This window comes from Gavia stellata, chromosome 7 (assembly GCF_030936135.1).
Source record: "Gavia stellata isolate bGavSte3 chromosome 7, bGavSte3.hap2, whole genome shotgun sequence".
NCBI lineage: Eukaryota > Metazoa > Chordata > Aves > Gaviiformes > Gaviidae > Gavia > Gavia stellata.
This window is the reverse complement of record NC_082600.1, coordinates 35,903,885-35,927,146: the sequence shown is the minus strand read 5'-3', so window position 1 is coordinate 35,927,146 and position 23,262 is coordinate 35,903,885. Positions and strand designations below refer to the sequence as shown.

General features: G+C 38.6%; 1 protein-coding gene across 1 annotated transcript in view; it reads left to right on the top strand.

Moving 5' to 3' along the window:
- The first annotated feature begins 220 nt into the window (after positions 1-220).
- RASGRP1 (RAS guanyl releasing protein 1) overlaps positions 221-23,262 on the top strand; it is a 41,547-nt gene continuing 18,505 nt past the window's right edge. Inside the window, exons 1-5 of the mRNA XM_059819272.1 lie at positions 221-252; positions 3,271-3,440; positions 19,425-19,530; positions 20,595-20,657; positions 22,522-22,653. Coding sequence (XP_059675255.1) covers positions 221-252; positions 3,271-3,440; positions 19,425-19,530; positions 20,595-20,657; positions 22,522-22,653 — 503 coding nt within the window. The remainder of the gene's footprint in view (positions 253-3,270; positions 3,441-19,424; positions 19,531-20,594; positions 20,658-22,521; positions 22,654-23,262) is intronic.

The window sequence follows — 23,262 nt, the reverse complement described above, 5'->3', positions numbered from 1 at the left end:
GCCTGCGCTCGTCACGGGTGGCGGCTGCCGCCGCCGCTGCCCCACTTGAATTGGTTTCAGACTCCTCCCGAGGCGAGACGGGGAGCGGGAGAGCGGCGAGGCGGGAGGAGGCGATGCGCGGGGCCGCGCTGCCTCCCCCGGGCTCCTCCGCCCCGCGTAGCCCCGCTCCCTGCGCTGCTGGCAGAGCCGGGCGGGCAGCGGAGCCGCGGCTGGCACCGACATGGGAACCTTAGGGAAAAGGAGAGAAAACCAGTGAGTTCGCCGTTGCTGCTTTATTCTCCCGCTCCCCGCGGCGGCGGCGGGACCGTGCCCCGCCGCGGGGCCGGCTGCGGTCCGCGGTGGTCGGCGGCGGCGGGTCTCGGGGTCACACGCCGCCGCGCCTGAGAGCGTGAGGTGCCCGCCCGGGGCGGTGGGGACGGGGGTGATGTGCTGCCGCTGTGCTGCCCACGCGGCGGGCCTGGCGTGGGCTTCCGTGGGGCGCGGGAGTCCGGGCGGCTGGGGCCCCGCCGGGGCCGGCCGAGGCCCTCCCGGGTGGGAAAGAGAGGGGAACAGAAGCGCGGGAGGGGGTGTGCGTGGGGAGGATTTTGTTCCACCCTTTTGGGTGCAAGCGTGCGCCGGGCAGGTCGGTCAACAGGGGCTGGGAAGAGCCTGACGTTACGGTCCCAGCGTGAGGGCTGAGCGTGAGGGGCAGCTCGGCCCTCGCCCGAGCTCCGGTTACCTGCGGCACCGCCGGCGGTCTGCCGGGGGGGTGACGAGCGAGGAGCCGGGCCGGGGCCGGGGGCCAGGCGGTCCCCGCCTCGCCGGGGAAGCGCCGCTGCCCTGGGTGTCAGTTCACGAGCTGATGGTCATTTTTGTTTGCGGTTTCTTCCCCACCGCCAAATAGCGTGCGGTGGAAATTCAGGGTGCTCGTCCCCCCCTCGCCACCCTCCAGCACAGCTTTAATCTATTTTTCATGTCAAGTAACTGTTGCAAGGGGATCTGCTCTAATGAATGGTTAGTTTCAGACGTGTCACCGGCTGAGTTTTGCCTGTCCAGTGTTGCCAAGTCGGCCATGGTGTTAATTGTAAACTTTTTTGGGAGTATGGACACTTTAGTTTTTCTACACTCTGTTGCCAAGACGTAAAATATTTTCCACCATAACTCCTACTTCATTACTGCTGTATTGCCAGGATCCTCTGCCCTGTGTTGAAGAGGCACTGGAATAAAGTTAGGAGAGGGGTTTAAGCTTGTAAAAAGAAAACCCTGAAAGCTGATCAGGCCCTTGCTCTTTTTATATGAGAACAGGAAGTCGGATCACAAAGCTAAGAGGGAAATTTAGAGAAAGGGGGAAGGGAAGAGAACATTCTTTGCATAGCCACTGTCAGCTTAACTACGGAGGAGCTGAGTGATGGTCACTACCTCTGCAGGGCCAGGCCTGTATTTTCCTGACTTTGAAATTATGGAGGCCTGGTGTCAGTGTTGGGTTGTAAGTGACATCATGTGCAGTTTTGTGGCTTTCCCAGCATTCAAATGAGACAAATTTAAGATAAGGCTTGAAATTCACTGCCATGAAGTAGGATCCAGTCTGTCTTCATAAGGCATGCATATTTCCGACCAGGAAACACCCAGGAGTGTCTATATGGGGATGTTTGTGTCTTTACCTTCCCTATCTGTATGTAATATGCACGCTGCATAAACTTCTATGCCTTTTCTTCCCAGGACTGTCAGTTTACTTAATAAAGTCTTGCATACGGTTCCACGAAAAGTTTTATGAAAGGTTAAGATAGCATCTTAAAATGCTGGAGGCACTTGTTTAGGAAGACGGTGGAGTATAAATTGTCCCTGAAATAAACCTAAGTTTTACTGAAAGAGCAGTGGTTGTTGCCCCTTTTGTGAACTGTATGGTTATACCCTCAAGTCAGATTTTGAAGTGGTTCCTGTTATTTGCAGGCAAAAATGTTTCAGCACTTTTCATCGAGATAATAATGTGCTTATTTACTATTTCATACAGAATTATGAACTTGTATGCAACCAATGAACAGCCTTTAATATTATCTGTAAACATACACATTCTTGAAATCTAAGATATTATATAATCAAAATACAAGCCTAAAACTAGGTATGTGCTTTATTCTGGTCTCTTTTAGCTTTAATAATAAAGACATTAATTTAGTCATGTATGCCATTTAAAAACAACTTAGTAGGAAATAATACTATAGAACAGATGCAAATTTATTTTTTTTTTTAATTATGAATCATAGAATCATTTAGGTTGGAAAAGACCTTTAAGATCATCAAGTCCAACCGTTAACCTAACCCTGATAAGTCCACCACTAAACCATGTCCCTAAGTGCTTCATCCACACATCTTTTAAATACCTCCAGGGATGGTGACTCAAGCACCTCCCTGGGCAGCCTGTTCCAGTGTCTGACAACCCTTTCAGTGAGGATATTTTTCCTAGTATCTAGTCTAAACCTCGCCTGGTGCAACTTGAGGCCATTTCCTTTTGTCCTATCACTTGTCAGTTGGGAGAAGAGATCAGCACCCACCTCTCTACAACCTCCTTTCAGGTAGCTGTAGAGAGCGATAAGGTCTCCCCTGAGCCTCCTCCAGGCTAAACAACCCCAGCTCTCTCAACCGCTCCTCATAAGGCTTGTGCTCCAGACCCCTCACCAGCTTTGTCACCCTTCTCTGGACATGTTCCAGTACCTCAATGTCCTTGTAGTGAGGAGCCCAAAACCGAACACAGTATTTGAGGTGTGGCCTCCACTTGTGAAATACTCCACTGTAAAGTTGCACTGATATTTTGTTTACTTAATAGTGATTTTCCAGATGAAATTAATAAAGCTAGTCTGGCATTTTGCAATGCATGTAATATTTCATTATAGTTATGATTTTTTTTTCTCCTTTACTTTTGGCGGGCACAGAAATATGTGGTGGTAGATTACTGTATAACAATATTCCTGTTACGTAGTTTGAGGGGTTTTAATGCTTGTGCTGAAATTGTAATGTAAACATAACTCCCCAACAAAGAAACAAGGCTTCTGGTAATCTTGACAGATCATTCAAGTAGCTGTATAACTGTGCTCTACAATCCACGTTTAGCAGGGAAAAAAAAAAGTCACTTACTGAGCAGTCTCTTTGGTGTACGTATTAAGTGGGAGGGTTATGTCTTTCAGCACCCTAGCTACAGGGAGTAATTGTCCTTTAAATCTCTCCTCCTTTCCCATGCAGTGTAAAATTTACCACTCGATCTTCTTGTATTTACTTCTCTATTGTTCTTTCTTTTAGGCAACCTGCCCAAGCATGCAGCACTGCCCCCAAATCAGCACTTGAGCTGAAGCAGATCAATTGTTGTCCCAGCCTTTTGAATCTTACCCAGGTCACGATGGTGCCGTTGGGGCATTTAGCCAAAGGAGCCACTTTGGAAGATCTTCTTGAAACCTGCATTCAGTCTTTTGGTGAGTGTCTGGAGGTTTTTAGAATTGTATTAATTTGTTTCTGTCCTGGCTACATTTAGGTCACTTACTAGTGAATTACACTGATTTATTAGTGGAGTAGAAAGGCGTAACTGAGAATTTTCTATACTGTAGGTGACCATGTATTTTTATAGGTTTGTGGATCTGTTTATGCATGTGTGTGTAATATGTGCTAAGAGATTAGTGTGACTACTGCTTTTTCTTGAGAGAATAAGACAAACGTCAGTCATCTGTACTTCTATGTGTGTTTTTTGTTGTTCCTTCAAGTACCAATTTGGTAAACTTTAGCAAATAATCATTATATTTTGCATATTGCAGTAATATTCTCGTAATGTGTGTAAACAACGTGTTTTATTAAACATTTTGAAATGAGCATGGCTATTTTTAAACTAGGTGAAATAACATTGGATTGCTTCTTGCATTATCAGTATAGATTTAAAGTTGCTTCTCTACAAACAAAAATCACAACTGTATACCTTTTTGAGCCTATCAGTTATCCATTTGTCTTTTTACAATAAGAATTCTAATATATGGACAAGCATGACTATTGCCTGAGCCCTAAATCCCTAGTTTCCTTTTCCAACTTTTTCATTAGTAAATGTGTTTATTTTTTATATTATTAAAATACATTAAAACTGAAGGTATTCAAAATGATTCTGAATAATTTGCTTGTAAATAGTGCATCTGTTCGTTAATGCTGTGTCTTTCTGTGCTATGAGCTATTCCCAAAGTATATGTGGCAAAGTCTTAGTTGCAGAGTAGTCCTTAGGAAATAAATGTACTTGAACCCCCACTAAGCTCTGAAATAATTAATCTATATAGTTAAATAGTAACACATAGTGCTGATCTTGTGATACAGTACATAAATACTGTATAAACAATGACTAATCTTTCACGTTCATTGGAAATGCTTTTTTTTTTTTAACTTTAAAGCCTTTTAATCAGCATGGGCAAAGAAAAGCATGTCTGAGAAGTTATGAAACATGTAATTGTCAGTAACGTTTTGTTTCTTTTTGACTTCTCTTGTCTTCCATTTAATTATTGTAAAGAACATATCCACTGAACTGCTATAAAGCCCTAATTCCTAGGCAAATGTTGATTCATATTTTTGTAAGTTTTTGTTCACTGGGAGTGAGATAAGACATCTAAAGAGCGTGCAAGACCTTCATACAGTTTTAAAATTGTGTCTACTTGACCAATATTAATGTGTGCACATTTTTATGAAAAAAGGTATTATAAATGTAACATTGTAAAAATCCAGTAAATTTATTACGGTGGTTGATTTCAAGTAGTGTAGGTGAAACCCTGAATGGGAGATTATTGTTGGCTTAATTATTTTAATACTTTTTTAATACTGTATGTATGTCAGCATACACATGCTTATGTGTTCTCAGATTTCTGGGCATCCATATATTATAAGGACTAAGGTGGTAAAGAAAAGCAAGTGTACCTGTCCAGCTATATATGCATGTGAATCTTTCTAAAGGGTTTCATACTTCAGTTAGAAAATTTACCATAGTCCACTAAATAGGGTTTTCTTGAACCTTGACAAGTGGTACATAGCTTTAGCAAAGTGAATTGTAGTGCATCTGCAAACATAATCTTAAACTCACTAAGGACTGCTAGAATTATGATGTACGCTGCAGAGATTTAGACTCTTTGTTGGGCAATTCATAGTAGTGTCTGTATTTGTACATCTTCTATGACATTATGGATATTCTTAAGCTATGTTGGAATTTCCTAGTAGGGTATTTAAATAAATTGTAAAGTGCAGCTGTTACAACTATAGGTAAGCTACATAACTAAGTTCCTTAAAGAAGGTTCTTGTAGCTGCCAACAAAACCACTGCAAAATTCATTCGCATCATCATGCCGATAAAGGAAGAGATGGAAAAAACTTTAATCTGAGAGTTTGAGGAGGGGGGTAGGGAGATAAATGGTGGGGAAAAAAGCATAGTTGCTGAAAGACTACAAGTAAACCGAGTGATTGAGCAAGTTTCTTCCCATGCATAGTACTAAAGCAAAGCTCTACTCTAATAGTCCTATTCAGACTGAGGTTATATCTTCAGTCTCAGATATGCTGACCTAAAATATTTTGTATATTATTCTAGAAATTCATTATTGTGATCTACGCAAGTTTTATTTTGATATTAAAAATACAGAAACCCCCAAGACAGAAGCACAGATTTCCTTTGTATGTTTTAAGTTTACTTTCTGGAAAAAGCCCTTGATTCATTTGCTCTCTAGGGTTAAGGAGAACAATAGGCGGTAGATAGAGATGATGATGCATCACATTTCAGAATATATACTGCATCATGTTAATATTATACTGCACTTGCTAATATTATGTGTACAATTACAAATACAATTCCTTTATAAAGTATGCAGCCTAACTTATGTTCCTGGACTCAATCATACAAGTCTGGAAAAAGCAAACAATGTGTAAGAGAGGCTGCTGTCAACAGTGATGTGTAAGGGGAAGTTGGCAGCCTTTTGCCATATATGCACAGAGTATCACAAGAAGGTCTAACCAAGAAGGTATTAAGAATTAATACACACTTACAGCCATGAAGAACACAAGTATAAGTTATTTGTCTTACAGTGTGGATAAGGGGAGAAAATGAGAAAGGGGGATATGCTAAGTTGAAGTTAAGAGTGAGAAGGCTAAGCTTTGCCACAGTGTTGTAAATGGATTCCAGAATGTTTTGTAGAAAGACAAGTTTTGTCCAGAGAGCCAAGTTAATCCAAAACCTATGCTAAGGAGGCAAGGAACAAAGATTGGATCTTGGAGTTAGTGATATTGTCTGTGGGTCTACAACAGTGCTGGGTAGAAGGTGACACTAGAATATGTGGACAGGATAGTGTGAATTACAATGGTGGTTGTGTACCTACTAATTCCAGAAGTAAAGAGTTAGGAGGCCTTTTGTTTTCTTTTGGGGTTTGTTTGTTTGTTGTTGGTTTTCTTTGGGATTTGTTTGTTTGTTTTAGAAAAGACCAAAAGCTTATTCAGTGTAATTAACTTAAACATCTACTGTGGGGTGATTAGTGTGTGCTTTTTCACCTCTGTCTTTAGTTTGAACTGATGAATGATAGGCATGTGCTTTAGAGACAGAAACAATGAGGGTCATATGAGGTAGTGTGAAGTCACGTAGATGATCACTGCATCTGAGAGATCAGCATTACACCAGTGGTTATTAAATATCATGATGAGAAGGAGATGCTGAAAGTAGAGGTTTCTTCAAATCCCATGAAAGGTTGCATCAGGATGAGTAAGATGAATGATCCTGCAAATGAAAGGTAAAGGCAACATAAAAGCTGGGATGTAAGCTAGGGCAAGAGTTCAGGAGAAATAGCATGAAGAGAGACTGAAGGCAGGAAGTGTCTTAGAAAGGAATATTGGTCCTGAGATTAGGAGATTTGTAGAGACTTTAAACTGCTCTCATCAGTTTAAAGAGAAGAGATTTGGTTATATAGGACAGTGATTCAAACCATGTTCTACATGGCTTGTAAGATCTCTCAACATTATAAGTAGCTGCAGGATGCTCTTACTGCCATGATCTGGATTGACAAGAAGAGCTGTAGGGCGTAAGTAAATGCATCGCATGTGATTGCCTTAGAAAAGAAGGGGAAGTGTAGCATATCAGTGCAGCTGACAATAACTTTTAAAGACGAAAAAGTGATCGTGTGGAAAGAAAGAGAAGTCCTAATAGGGAAGTGGAGGAAAAGAGAAATCAAAGAAGGGAGGAGAGTGCATAGAGAGGAAGAGCAGGAGGTAGGGTAAAATGATTGAAAAGACTAGAAAATACAGAGGCTGTAGAAAGATTAGATTCAGTGAAACCTCTCCATCAGAGAGGTTAAATCTGAACAGAAAAGTCATAAAGTTAAAGGTAGATGTTCAATTGGCAACAAGATGGCTGAAGCTGTGAGTTTAGGGAAGCAAAGAAATAATTCATAGTTCTTGGCTTGGAATATGACAGCTTCAGCAGGGAGATAATTTCTTCTGGAGGAAATCTTCATTAGTGACTGTGATTCTGGAACAGAATTGTAAGCAGAACAGTGACTTTAACCCCCTGTGTCCATGTTTTTCCATTACGTAGTATATAAAATGCCTGGAAAATAATGTACTTTTGACTGGCAGACAGTTCTCTGAAAATCAATATGGTTTTGTCTTCTACTTTGTTGCTAGTTGTAAAGACACTTAGTCTGTCAGCTTTGTTGTTGAAACCAACAGAGTAGGGTCTAGTTTGCTGGTCCACGGCCATATTGACTATTTAATGCTGACAATTCGGTAGAACACAGGAAGTGTATGCTTAAGTAGCACAGCCCTACTTTTTGCTAGTTTTTCTTATAGTAATCTTCGTGAAACTGCATAAATGCATGTTAACATGTATTTAGTCCAGAAAGTGTTACAGATCAGAGGGGAAGAATATATCAGCAGTGTTCACTTCACTGGATATCTTAATTTGTTAACAGTGTATCTGCTAACTATAGAAATGAAATAATAATTGTTCATAACACTTTTCACCCTAGGCTATCCTCATGCTACTACGAGCTTGATGTTCTGACTATGTGTTATTCAGTCAGTTTCTATTCTAGCAGACATTTTTTTTTTCTTCCTATTTGTATCTTCACTATATGTTTGTGCATGGTAAGAGGTCCCTGTTTCTTTCCTTTGACTGTAAGCATCTATCTTTTATCTTATAAATGTACCTTTACCTTGAGTAAGGTTTAAGTGTGCTTATTTTTTTTTTTTTAAACAAATACACCTTTCAAAGATTCGGTGAACTATTTTAACATGCATTCAAGCGTATAGACCATGTAGGGTCAGAGGGCCTTTTCCTTGCCCACACAAAACATTTGTTTAAATTGTTTTCACAAGTGTTTAAAAACGCTGTTGCAATGGGGACAAAACGTATCTTCAGCATAGTGTCAATTTGCTGTCTTCCTGCTTTGTCTGCGGTTAAGTCCTGAAATGTTACTTAGAACTACCTAACAAACAATTGCAAGAGTGCACTTGAAAGTCATAATTTATACAAACACTTGTGTCTTCCTGAAAACATCTGAGGGTCATTTAAGAGAGTCATTTAAGAGCTGAGAAATCCCTAAGATCTCAAAATTTTAATACTATGAAGGTATTTCTGTCCATAACCTTTGAGTGCAAGATCTTACTCATTTGCCTCTTACTTTTGGGTGCTGGAAGCATGTTTACTGTAGGACACAGAAGACCTATGCTTATCCTACAGTTCAGGCATGTCAGTTACTGCTAGACAAGATGAGTGTGCTCCAATGGAAAAAAGAAATCATGAAACATCACCTTTAAATGCATGTCACCATGCAGTGTCCCTGTGTCTGGTTTCTTAAGAGAGATGTAAGTAAAGGGCTTTAGGAAAGCATCTGAAATATTTCCCAGAGCGTGCAGCATAATTCTATGTGGAAGTGCATCCACGATAAACTGTTTGCAGTGGAGTTAGTTGTTTATACTGCTATGTCAGTCTTCGCTACGGAAAAAAAATATAAACCCGTGGCTACTACTTAGATTAGCAATGTTCTTAATAGAATTTATGTGACCCTCATGCGATTTGCAACTTCTAAGGGTCATAATACTCTTAGACCTAGCTGTCTGTTGTTAGGTTGTGATGTAAATTGTTCTGCAGTGTCTGATCAGTGCTAAACTAGCTTGTTGCCTCAATGTGTGATAAAGTGAAATGTTTGTAAACAAACCTTAGAAATTCTGGAAACCAATTCCAGACTGATCTGGCTGAAAGATGCCACGGAATTGTTTTAACAGAAATCAGAAATCTGGCAAAGGTGCTGGTACTCACTTTTGTATCAATATAATGCAAAAATATATTGAGTCTTAGGAATTCCTTTAGAGCCAGGTAAGTATTGCATCCATTTTACAAACAATGAAACAGGCAAATTAGAGTTTACTCATTAGGAGGACCATAGCCATCTTCTCCTCTAAAAATACAGAAAATTTGAAAGTTTTATCCAGTTTTTCCCCTTTCAGTTATCTAGAAAAACCCACTCTACTCTTAAGTACATTCTTCCAGTCTAGTTAAAAGATACAACAACTAGTAAAACTATCACAGTTCAAGTACTGACTTTATCTTTATCCTTTTACCAAATTTACCATATACCAAATTCTAACATAGAATTCTGACTCAAAAGCAGTTACATCTTTCAAGGCATATGCACACCCACAGAAGGCAACTTTGGTCATTTACTTTTTTCTGTTAGGTTTGCGTGAACAGTCATTTGTTTTATCTCATGCTCCACAAACTTGCAGGGTTCCACCCCTCGCCCCTGAAGCCTAGGCTGAATGTTGAGGTCTCCAGTCCCCCCCAAAGTAGTTCAAGTTTATTCATGGTATTGTTCTTTATTAAAATGTTGTTGATCATTGTCTGTTAAGTAATCTGGGTGCAACGTGGTCAAATACAATGCAGAAACTTTAGCATTGCTTGGCAACAGAAACTATGTTAATGATCAATTAATGACATTGTGGGAACAAAAGAGTCATTACTGCTCTGTAGAATGCATGACATTGTGGGAACAGAAGAGTAGTTACTGCTCTGGAGAATACTGAGTGCTCTTTAGCTAACTATTAAAGTTAATTGTGATTGTACCAAAATGAAAATAGATTTCTTTTTTAACGTGATGTCTGTGGAAAAAATCTTCTGAAAGAAAAGAAACTTTAGAGATCTTTATATATATTTTAAAGTTCTATTTAGCTAATTTGACTTTTCAATACAATTTTCTGAAGTCACAAAATAAGTAATAAAAGAAAATGAACTGAGACTTCTTGCTTTATAAAGCAGTCTCCCATTTGCTTATATTTACCACAGCTGTATGACAGAAAATTCTATCTTCATACCTCTACATATAACTTCAGAAAAAACAATATAACTTCTATTTATCAATGCAGAAGAGCTTAGATAGCAATACAAAATAATTCATTCTCCTGAGAATGTTGTATGAATTTAATTCTTTCTTCTCCTCAATCTATGTATGAAGTTGAAGCAAGAAATGTCACTTGTTCTTTAGGCTTCCCCATGCATTTTGCGTGCTACGTTATTTGGTTTGGTTTGTGTGTGCTTTAATGTGAAGTCTTCCAGTGTTTTGCTGTGTATTGCCAAGTGTGAAGACATATTTTTGCATTGCTCTTTTAAAAGTCTGAAAAAAAAGAGGCTTCCCTTAGACCGTTACATAGTTCAGTAGATCTTTCTGTTATGCAGGACAGGCTGGAGATTAAAAGCTAAGATAACTTTCTAAACATGATACCACTTTTTCCCCCCATTACTGAGTGAAGAAGGTGCAAGGGCAAAAGGCAAGGATAATAGCTCCCAACAGGTACTCTTAAGATTACACTTGCATTGGAGATGACTTTAGGAATCCCCAAACACTGCAGTTTTAATACTCAAATGTACATAGAGGTCATGTTAAGAAAAATTCAGTGCCTTGTGATACCTATATTGTGATGAAAGATCATTTAGAGATATGCCATAATATCTTTCTTTCGAAATATGGAACTCCTCTGGCAGAACAATAGTGTGAGGTGTCAAGAGCTTTTTTTCTATTTTAACCTTTCAATTTTTTTGGAAAAAGATTTGCTTTCAAAATACTCACTTTGGGTATGGGTGAGATTGTCTTCTCCCTTCCTTCAGGAGAACCAGTTATGTTTAATGCCGGTCGCCAGTATGCAGTGTTACTCTTTTAAAAGTATACATTAAAAAAAAAAAAGTACTTGTTTAGATTGAGTAACATAGAAAATTGTCAGATACCTTTATTGGTTATATTAAGTAATGCCCTGCAACAGTACTTATGAGGCATAAGACTCTTGCTTTGTGCTAGACCAACTGATACAATGGGGCCAAAAAAGCTTATACTTGAACACGTGTGGGAATGTTTCTCTGATGAAAATTTGTTGTATTGCAGCTAGCTTGAATTAGCAATTGGGGAGCTTCTTCTGTATGCAGATACTTGATAGTGCTACCTGGTGATTAGGTATGTTTTAAGTTTGGAGTGAAGCTGCAGTTGGGGTCAGCTGTCCTGGCTGTGTCCCCTCCCAGCTTCTTGCTCACCCCCAAGCCTACTCACTGTTGGGGTAGTGTGAGAAGTCTGGGGGTGGGCAAGAAGCTAGTTGGGTTAGAAGCTAGTTTGCCAGAGAGTCTGTAAACACTAATTCCAGAAATACATCTCGAAGTTAGAGCAAAGACTAGGAAGCTGAGGTATGTAAGGGAGGGAAACCTGAAACAGTAAGCCAGAAATATCAGAGCAGGAGTAGAGTTGGAGCAGGCATCAGTAATGAAAATCAAGGCCAGGGACTGGGACCTAAGCGATCTGTGACATCGTCAAGTCCGTGAGAGGAAAGCAGCTTGGTGTCTGCTAGGTTGTTACAGTTTGAACCTTTGGATGGGGCTGCCTTTGTGCTTCCTTGGATGTGATGACTGGCTGTCCCAGGATCAATCATGCAGTTAGAGAGAAGCTTATTATAAAACACTGCAGTTGTGGGATGAGTAAGTGCTAAGCGTGCAGCTGGCTTCAGTGGTCAAATAGTGATACCAGCCTCAGAAGGTTCTGATTCTGTTCTGGGAGTCTCATTGTCTTACACATCAGTGCTTATGCCAGCACAGCTGTGTTGCCAGGCATTACACTTGAATTATTAAAGAGTTGTGTGCAGCTCAAAAGCCACACGTGGCTCCAGTATCATGACTTAAAGCTTTGAAAAAAAATCTTGAATGCTCAAATTGTGTTTTGTAGTCTTTGGAGAAAAAGACTGTTTGATTAAAAAGTTCTCATCTAAATTTGCAAAAGTCAGTATTTTAAACATGATGTAGAACAATGTGAGGGGGGGTGATGTTAACTTTTTATCTTGTTCTGTGTACTTGATCTGAATTTCCAAGGCTAATGGAATGCTTTCCACCCACATTTCATTTGGTTTCTCTCGAAGCACATTTTAATTTCTCAAAGTCATCCCATCTCCCCTTGACAAGAGCTTTTATCTTCTCGTGTTCATTTCAAAGAATTACCCACCCAGAGCTCTTTCTGCAAGATGTAGCTTTCCGAAAGCTGTTTCAGAGACAGGGTAATGGCTTTCCCTTGAGGTTTTTCTCCCCTAATGTTCCCTACTCTCACACAGAACAGTCTTATCCTTTTTGGATGCATATTAGACTCACTTGTGCCTTGGATATACCTGTATTGTTAATGAGTGTTTGGAGGAACAGCAGTGGGTTTCCTCCTCCATTCTGTAGGGAGTTTGAAGGGGGAAGCAGACTTGGAGAAATGTCAAGTTCATAGGGTTTCTTCCAACATCTGTGTTTACTTGGCTTGTTTAGGGTTCTGTTGGTGCAGGAGTGATCACAAAGTGGTATGATTCTCTCCCCTCTGGAAAATACTGGTTTGTTCTCATTTGAATTTTAGAGTTTTTCCTCCTAAGATCAATTGCTTGTGTAAATAAATTTATGTATGACTCGCTTAATAGTTACAAGCATGTATGGACAATAAGCCGATTTTTTTTTTTTTTTTTTAAAAAAAGCTTTAGCGCAATTCTCTGAGTATTTTGGTGCTGTTTGCTAAACATTATAGCATTCCTGTTGCATGAGGGGGAACACCACCATCCTGTATAGAATTAAATGTAAGCTGGAGATCTCAAGACTCCACCTGCTTTCTGCTGCAGCTGAAATTAAAACAATCATTCTTTTACCTAATTAGTGCGTCATCTTTGTAAAGACATTGTAATTTAGTTATGTTAGTTCTGAAAGATATTAAGCACTTAAAATAATGATCTGAAATAAAGAAAAAATCACTAAGTACAAAGTTCTATACTTAGGGTAATCAGTCGTAAAAACAGTATGGTAAGGTCCTTGATATACAGCATTTCTGCAGAAAAGGAGCTCGATGTGAAAATGGATTTTAAAACTGAAAATGGTTTAATGATATTGTACCACTGCAGAAACTCTAAGGAGAAAAGTGCATGCAGAGAGGGATATGTGTGCTTATTTTTGGTTTTTTATATATATACACATTATATATGTACATTTACATATAAAAATATATATATGTATATAAATGTATTATGTACAGGATATTAATAATAATATTCTAACTTTGGTGCTAAGACCTCCTCTGGAGTACTATATTCAGATTTGGTTCATAAAGGTGCAAGCTGCAAAGGGTTCAGAAAAGGACGTCAAAGTTGACCAGAGATCTAGAAAACCCAGCTTCTGAGGAAAAAAATTGACAAATTTGGTGTTTTCTAGCTCAGAAAAGAGAGGAGGGAAGCAATCCTTAGAAAAAATATATTGACAAGGGAAATTGAATGTTTTTTCTGTCTGCTGGGGGCCAGGCATAATGGGCTTAAGCTGCCCAAGTTGCCTGAAGCCTTTGATGAGGCAGTAAGGAGAACTCTCTGATGACAGGGATGCTCAAGTGCTGGCTGGAATAAGTCACCTACAGAGGCTGTGAAATCCTCATAACTGTAGAATTTTAATAACAAATTAAGCTGTTTCTGAAGCATACTGGCTTTGAGAAAACTGATTCTGCACTGGAGCAGGGGAATAGAGTACATTAGCTCCTAGCCCTGATTTCTGCCATCAACTGAGCTTTCAACTGTTGTTAAAAAATAAAGGCTATTTCCAACTCAAAAAGTACACATCCTAGTTTAAGTTGAATCCACTTGCTGACCCTCAGTGATGGTGTCATAACTGATGAGCAGGATGGTGGCTTCTTATGAATCTGATTCTGACCAAATGTGATTGATTTTATGAAGAGAGTGAATGACTACCTCTGTTACAGGGTACCAAATTCCAACACAGCAATAATAAGCCTGTGGTAAGAAGACTACAATGTGTTGCCTAAGTTTTAAGCTGAAGGGGAACAATGTTTCCTGTTTGTGAAGAGAAGTTCCAGGAAGTATCCATGAAATACTCATGAAATATTTCATTCAATTATGGTTGCTTCTAGCCATTCTAAGGTTGTCTTGTAGTACTGCACCTCGCATGTGGGGTAAAGACATTGGCTTATGGCTGTTTCAGTTCAGTCACTAAACCCTAGCATGTACTCCCACATGTACCTCCATATTTCATACATGTCTGTGTGTTTCATCAAGGTCTTTGAGACCTTAAGAACATCAGTTCCCCTGGTCTTCAAATCATATGCTGCTTTAATAATCTTTGCAGATATTTATAACACCATCACCACACTGTCTTCTTCACGCAACTAGAAAAAAAACATGTTGCAGAAATCTTGAAGAATTCTGTGTAGCACATCAGTATAGCAACCCACAACTTTCAGCTTTGCACTTGCTCGATGCTTTCTTGCATTGCATTGTTTTCGGTGGTACTTTTTGATAACCACTGGAGGACTTAAGGGAGTTTACAAGGAGTTATTCATGTTCTTAGTAGCTTAGTCACGGATCACGTGATGTCAGTGCTCTGTGATTCACTTCTGATTAACTTCAAATTGTACACTAGGTGATAGAGTTGGAACCTGCTTATGAAATAAAGACAATGCTTATGAAATAAAAGCTTCTTTGACCTAGAAAAGCTAACTTCTCTTTCTTGCAAAATTCAGTTCAGTTAAGACATCCTTGGCATTCTTCCTGTTGCCTTATCATTGCACTCATGAGTGGGAAGGTTTCAGTACAAGGATCTTGTCTATTGAACATACTCTTTCTGTTAAGTGTATTTACCACAGCCTTGGTGGCCATCAGGACCTGGTGAAAAGCAGGCAGTTTGCTCTTAAAGCCTTGGTTTTATTGGCTTTTGAGTACTTTGATTCTTTCAACTATTCTAGGAACAAGTGATACTTCAGTTATTTCTAAATCACGGATTACAGGGAGCCACCAACTGCATTGTGCAATAGAATGGCCGATGAGCCTAGATTAGGATGTTCTTGCCCTTGTGTGTTCTGAGTCTCACATATGCAATGGAACTTTTGTAACTGTAGTTTTCAGTGGCTTTGTGTTTCTACATAGATAATAAAATATTAGCCCTAAATGTCTTTGTGCTTTCACTCTGGTAGTTAAATACAGGAAAAGTATATTCAACTCCTGCTTCCTTGTTTGTTTCAGAGAATATTTATTAAAACATCTTAGTACAATAAGGAAAAGCATGTAACCAGTGGGTTATTTGTATTTTGCTGCAGTGAAACAAAGCTAAGGCTTATGCAGTATTTTGCAGCTTTCTTTAAGGTAAATTGACTAACTGAAACACACCCATTCCACTTTATTTAGTATTCACTTAGTGGTTTTTGCTCAGCAGGGTGTGTGGTTAGAAACAGGTATGCAAACGGAAATGAAAATGAGTCTTAAAGTTTTAAAACAAACTGCTGGAGGTTCAAGAGAATGCTGCAGAGGCATTCAGAGGTACTCTTGCAACACAGTCAGGAAAGCCCTCTTATTGGCTCCACCATTTGCACAAAGATAGTTTACCATAACTTTTGTTACTTCCTTACACACAGCTATGTTTAGCAGGTTAGCTTTCTGAAAAGAAGTGACCTAGTGGTCAGAGATGCAAAAGACCCAGTGACAGTTCCAAAACTGAAACTGATTTGGAGTCTCTTCTCACCTAAGGCCCATTTTTACCAGTTTAACTCCATGGATTTTCTTGAATTATGAATTTGTGAAATACAAATGGAAGAGGAATCAGACTCGATAGTTTTCTTTTTAGTAACATTTGCTGTATCATGGTGTATGCACTTGAAAAGTGCTTCCGTTTAAAATTGGGCAGGAAGATGACATTAAATATTTGATACTGTATGTGTTTGTAAAATCTTGTGCTGCTATAATTCCATGCAGGGTTGCTGTTCAGTGCTGAACTGTACTGGGAACCTTCAGATTTTTTGCTGCAGAGTGTTTATTTTGGTTTTTAAACCATCACTAATACAATGTTTTTCTTCGAGGAGATGAGCCTTTTAGTTGGGTGAAAGAATGGATAGCACAAACCTTAGTACTGCTTTAATGTGTGCAAAATAATTGCATGTCGTCATAATGAAGTCTGTCTGTTGTGAGATAATTAGGTCTGGATGTTGTGAAGCATAAATGCACTTTTATTATGCATTTATAAATGTGTTGACCTGATCACTAATACTGGTTTTCTCTGCATCTTTGTAAAATGGAAAAGTAAAATGAAAAAGAGACCTTCTAGAGGACAGAAATTCAATCTGGAACCTTGGTCCCAAGGGGTACCTGTGTCATGTCGTGGCAGAGGATTTTGGAATATGCACAGAGGGGGAACTGCTAGGAGAGAAAGTTACTTGCTGTCTTTGTCAGCTGGAGATGATCTATATTGAGCACTTCTGAAAAGCTGGTGATTTAATTACAGCTGTATATACTTAATAGTATGTGTGCACATAACCATTTGGCTTCCAAGTTAAGCATATATTGAACCGCTTTTCTGATTAAACAAGAGCTGCTGGATGGAGGCTCTGGCAGAACACCAAGTTTTGTAAAATGGCTGAAAATTGATACAGGCCTCTGTGTGAAAGGCCTAAAATTGTTTTACTCTTCCTGAAGACACTGGAAGAGTACAAAATGCCAGATGCTAAAGGGCTGAATAAGTATTGATTCCTGATGTCCCAGCCTTCCTCTGCAAATTTCCCACTTCTCTGGCTGAATACTTAGCTGTTTTGCCCACAGTGCACCTGCTGTAATACCTAGACAGTTTATATCCCAGAAATGTTCTTTAGGCAATGGATGAAATTATGTGAGAACATGAACAAGGAATGCATAAACTTCGGTTCATGCTATAAAACTGAGAACTTGTAGTATAAGTCAAAAGACAGCTCAAGAATTCTTAGTTGCTTGGGGTCTATACTGCTCTCATTTATAGGGCTGTAGGACAGGCAGACTTTCGCCTCACCCATATCACTGTAGGTAGAATTGCTCCCTACAATTTAAGTGTAACTACAGAAGGTAGATTCAGAAAATGGTCTCTCATGTTCACTGTTGAAGATTACATGATGCATAAAGTTCTCATTCTGGGCTTGATAGTGCTGCATGTTCACATAGGCTCTGCCAGAATTTACTGACCAGGATTTTTCTGCTTGTCTTGTCTGAGAGGCTGGCTGTAGTAAGATATTTCAAGGCTGTTTATTGTATTGAGTTTCCTCCAAACTGACTATGCTTTTGCTAGAAGAATGAAGTTACCCACACCAGGTATATGATATCCAGCATCCTCTGCTTTCGGGGCTTCAAACAGTGAGCTAAAACAACAACTTCACTTGCAAACTACAGATCGAGGCCATTCTGAGTCATCTTCCTACTAAATTGCATCTACTCTGCATGAAATTGTCAGCCTGTCTTCCACCTGAAACGAAATTTGATGGAAAGATAGGAATCTCAAAGAATCGCTTGTGTAGAAGAGAGATGTCCAGATGGGTGCCCACGTTGGTGTAGGGGCAGCTGTGTGAGCCCAGCATTGGTTTGATTTGATTTGCGGTCTGGCCAGTCAGCCTGTATTCTGGCACAGCATGTATTGCTTTTGTGTAGCTGATAGCTTTAAGCGTGAATGAGGAGTTATGGCATTGTTGTGGGGAAGAGACGGAAAATACTTTCAGAGGACAGTACAGTGATAAAGGGCGTGAATAGGGCTATTGTGGAGTGAAGAATAGAGGAGACAGATCTGGAGGAAATCGGGCTTTATTAGTTCTACCAAAGATCCAATGTATTGTTCAGAAGGAAAGGCCTGGGCTCTGGGGTTCTCTCTTCACATTTGGTACCTTCCTGTAGAAGGGCATGGAAACTCTTGCTCAATGACTAACATGGATTATATTGTTTTGCAAGTGGGTTAAGTTTAATGTTCCTTTTTGATGTTGTGCAATTTAAATTTCCCCCCCCCCCTCTAGTAATAGATGCCATTTCATATGCTGCAAATCTGCTGTTTCACCCACCTCTTCCATTTTGCCTTATTGTGCATTGGTTGTGTATATTGTTCCTGTTATTGCTATTTTAAGTGATAACTACATTTATCCTCATAAAGGACAATGTATTTAAAGTTATTCAAAAAGGTAAATTTTCTTTTGTGTATGATAGGGTGTCTAATTCCAATTCAAGCTACTTAGGTTCTTTCATGGCAGGCTGTAAAAAAAACAAAACAAAACAAAACAAACAAAAAACCAACCAACAAAAAAACCAAAAAAAACCAACCAAACCATCATCTGTTAATATTTACAAACAGTTTCACTACTGTGTTTGTTTAAAAAAGTTTCCATTTCTGTAACATTCTGCTACATTTGATGCCCTTGATCTTTTCTGAATAGGGGAAAAAACCTCATAAGACCCAGGAGATAAATGTAGTCTAAAAACCTTCTTCAAGTGAAATCCTTGTATCGCATAGTTCAAGGAAATGTGTAAGGATGTTTAGGTCCACCACTGGGAGTGTGCACAAGTTAACCTCTGGGTTTCTGTGTATGTTGTATCTTATTCCATGCGCATCTAGGTATAGATCCTAACCTGTGCACGTACTTCAGTGTTATGTATGTCAATTGTACAAAAATCCTTACAAACACTTAAGAATATCTCCATTCTGTTTGATAAGTTCAGTCATGCCACTGACTGGTATGGATCAGTAACTGAATTCTTTTGCTCTGCAGTTCATTACTTTGTTTCAAAGGTTACATTCATCTGCCTAAAGCTAAGCATTTAAGTGCATTGCCGGGCTGAGATCAGTGTGTATAATTATCTGGATATTTGGAGTGCTTTTGAGACACAGCTTCTTTTTTGCTTGCCTTTTTTTTTTCTTTTTTTTTTTTTGTAAGAGTCTTCCAAATCCTGGTAGTGAAATATAGTTGTTGTTATATAGCTCTCATCAGAAAAATGATGCACTTCCTAAGTTAGTAAGTTACTGCTATCTTTGAAATAGTGTAGGTGAACAGACCTGATTAGAATTAGTATTCTGAAAAAGCTTCTTGCAAGTTGTTTACCAAGGTATACCAAGATTTCAAGACGAACACTCTTTCTTTTTTTTAGATTTAGAAGGAAATGCTTATCAAAACAACCAGCTGCTAAAGATAATTCTGGCCATGCATCAGTTTATCATCTCCTCTGCAGACATGCTCCAGAAACTCATTGATCTATATCCTTTGTAATATTCACCTGCCGTTAAGGTAGTATTAGATAACTTGACAACTTTGAAATGGGTAAGTAGAGGATATTTAATCTATGGACGTATTACTGTTCCACTAATTAAACAATATACTTGTTCTTTACAGTTTTTGGTTGTATATAGGTTGTATACTTCAGACATTCAGTTCGGGGCCCTTCAAAATATTTGGGAACTTACTCAGGCCTCGCTAGTTCTATAGTCAGCCTAATTTAAGCACTTAGTATGGGTGCTTAAATTGTGGATGGTATGTCCCCTCAGTTGCGGTGGATTTAGGCTGCAGTAAATTTCAATCAGATTATGGGAGCATCCACAAGGCATTTTCATTAAATTATGTTTTTAGTACTGAAAATGTGTGTAATCTACAGCAGAAAAATCAAGATATGCATAATACATTTTCCAAATGGATTTTCCATGTCTTCAAAAGACATTGGCTACAGTATCAAAACATGTTTTATAGAGCTAATAGACTAAAAATGTGGGTGTTTCTTTCCAGTTACCACAGCAAGTCAAATGAAAACTGTTGCATAGTTAGAAAGGTGAGGTTAGTAAGGAGAGGCATTTCACATGTTTCTCTACCATTGTATACAACTGGTTATGCTTTAAAGAAAATAGCATCTTTTTTTTGGAAAAGCTCCAGTGGATAGTAATTAACTGAAAAGGATTTCTTCATAAAAGCAGTAATTGATAAATTTGGTATTACTGTTTCAAATTTTAGTGAGATGTGCAAGTGCATGAGTTTTATTAGAAATTGTGAGGCATATTGCAAAGAAACATGTAGAAAGCCGAATCATTTCACTACTTAACACTACTCAGTACTTGGCCGACTACATCAGTATTACTCGTAGTAGTCATATTTACAATAAACTTTTGCTAACGATATTGGGATATACTTTGTATACACTTGTAAAACCCTAATTTGCTATTATATGCCATCAGTAGAATGATTCCTATTGCTTACAGGTGGGGGAAGTATCAAGCATGTTACATTTTATATGGTATGTGAATGGATATGGTTTTCCTTAACAGTTTTCTACATATCTTAATGCTTTAGACAATAAATCTTCCATGCTGTGTGTAAAGATATGCTATTTTGTAAGGTAAGAATATTCTGGCTTGGTAGCTACTAGTCTGCAGCTATCCATGTGTCATACATAAGAATGCTTTTGCATGTCTTAAGCTGACATTAAAAAGAGAAACAGCTATACTCCTTCAGCTTTTCAAAGTTCACTTTAGCAGCTTTACACAAAAAGGCCCAACTGGCTTTGTGCAGATCTGTTGAAGTCAGTGCATGAACTGTTGGGTCACGGTTTTGAACTGAGTCTGTATGAATCTGTATCTTAAACATCAGTGAAAATTGACAGTGCTCAGGAATTGGTAGCATTGTGTCTAATATTATTATATAGGTCTATTAAAAAATGAAGTGGGATATTGCAGCTATTTTTATATTAAGCAAAACTCTATCGTATTTGGTAGATAATTCTCCTTAGTAATTCTACTTAGTCAATTGCAATGATCCTGGATCACTTTTTTTTTTAATTAAGTATAGTAAACTTTGATATCTCAGTTTAGAGAAAATAGAATAGAGCAAAAAAGATGCAATTGTGATAATGGATTAGTATATGATATCTCTTTTTTACACAAAATGGGAAATAAGTAGTAACAGTTAGGAACGTAAAATTTGTTTTAAATGGTAATGATTTTATTATCTCAAAGCAGATTATTGATTAGGTCAGAATGCATTGGTATTGTATGTGATCTGGGAACATTTTTGCTTCTAGGCAAATTTATACATACATGCACCCATAAGAATGTGCATTTCCATTTTTCCAACAAGCACAGATTTTTACGTGCATGGGTGTACTGGGTCTGGCTGAGATGGAGTTAACTTTCTTCATAGCAGCCCCTATGATGCTGTGCTTTGCATCTGTGAGTAAAACACACCAACGTTTTAGCAATTGCTGAACAGTGATTGCACAGTGTCAAGACTTTCTGTTTCTCACTCTGCCCCCGCAGAGTGTAGGCTGGGGGTGAGCTTGAGGTTGGGAGGGGACACAGCTGGGACGGCTGACCTGAATTGACCAAAGGAGTGTTCCATGCCATACAGCGTCATGCTCAGCAATAAAAACTTGGGGGACAGTAATTCCAAAGTAGCTGTTGCTTGGATACTGGCTGTGCTTCTTGTGGGAGATGGTAAGTGATTGCCTTTGCATCACTTGGTTGGTTGGTTGGCTTTTTTCTTTCATTCAGTTATTAAATTGTCTTTATCTTGACCCACACATTTTTCTCACTTTTGCCCTTTCTATTCTCTCCCCTGTTCTGCTGTGGGGTGGAGCAGTGAGCAAGCACTTGCATGGGTATTTAGTTGCTGGCCAGGGTCAACCCACCACAATGGGTGACAAGTCACATATAGGAATTGAAATATAAAATATATGACTGAAACAATTTGAATGCCCAACATAGAAAAGTGCAGTTCTCTGAAACTTTGTGCATGTGAGACTGAATCACCTGTAAACTATTAAATATATTTAATTAGTAAATTTTTCTTCAGTTAATAGATAAAATTCTGACTAGCACAGTGCATTTTTTTTGATGTCCAAACCAGATAATTTCAGGTTTTAAAGGAATACATAAAATTATATAGAAGTTTATGAAGAAGAAATCAGCATGCATATTATCTACATCTAATGTGAAACTAGAAATTTTAATATTGAATTTATTGCAAACATATATGTAGTGTAGTTCTGTACAGCATTAAGCCAGGTAGTTTCTAATTTGTTTTTAATGTTGCAATTTTGACTTTTGATAAAATCAAGGTAGCCTAGCAAAAGCATCTAAAAGCAGGATTTATCCCCTGAAGTTGGTCAAGAAGAAATACAACTACAATACAATCTAAATTTCCACCTTACTGATGTTAGAGTAAAACCTTTGGTTTTGTGTTTCTGTATTTTCAATGTGCAATAGGTATTGGATTACAGAGTTCTGGGTTATGTTCAAAATGGACTCTAAACTATCCGCAACTATGGAGGAATTTCAAGAACTGGTTAAAGCTAATGGTGAGGAGTTACACTGTCGTCTAATTGACACAACTCAAATGTGAGTGCCAAAGTTTCAACATGCTCGGAAAACAAACTTTTGCTCTGAATTTCCTTTACTCAAATACAATGTCTCTCCAATATATCAGGATAATGGTCCTATAGTGGGTTAATTGTAATGTTGGATGTTATCTAGCCTTAGAAAAGTTTATGCATCATTATAGATGAAATACATATTACGTAGAGGAACAGAATACCTTTCAAGAATGGCTTAGGTTGAATTTAACTTCCGCGTAGACTTTGTGCTGATTCTTTGTTAGATAAATTTTACTCTATCCAGGGAACTTGTAGGGGCCTAATGATTTTTAAAAAAAATCCCTTGAAGTCAATGAGAAAGAATACATTTTGATTGGGTGACAGATGAGGTAAAAAAAGTGTGTTTATATTTTTAACACCAAAGGTAAGTGAGAAGATACATTGTGAAACTCTTGATACTATTTTATGTGATTTTAGTTATAAAATTACTTGTCCTGTCAAGAATAAATCCTCCAGCTATACATCCCATAGTTCTTTCTCCGGAAGAGAACCTTCCTTGTTATATGAGAGTAAGACAGTTCTGTGGAAATGTATAAATGTCAATTCATACTTTGGTTGGAAATGCACAGGCAAA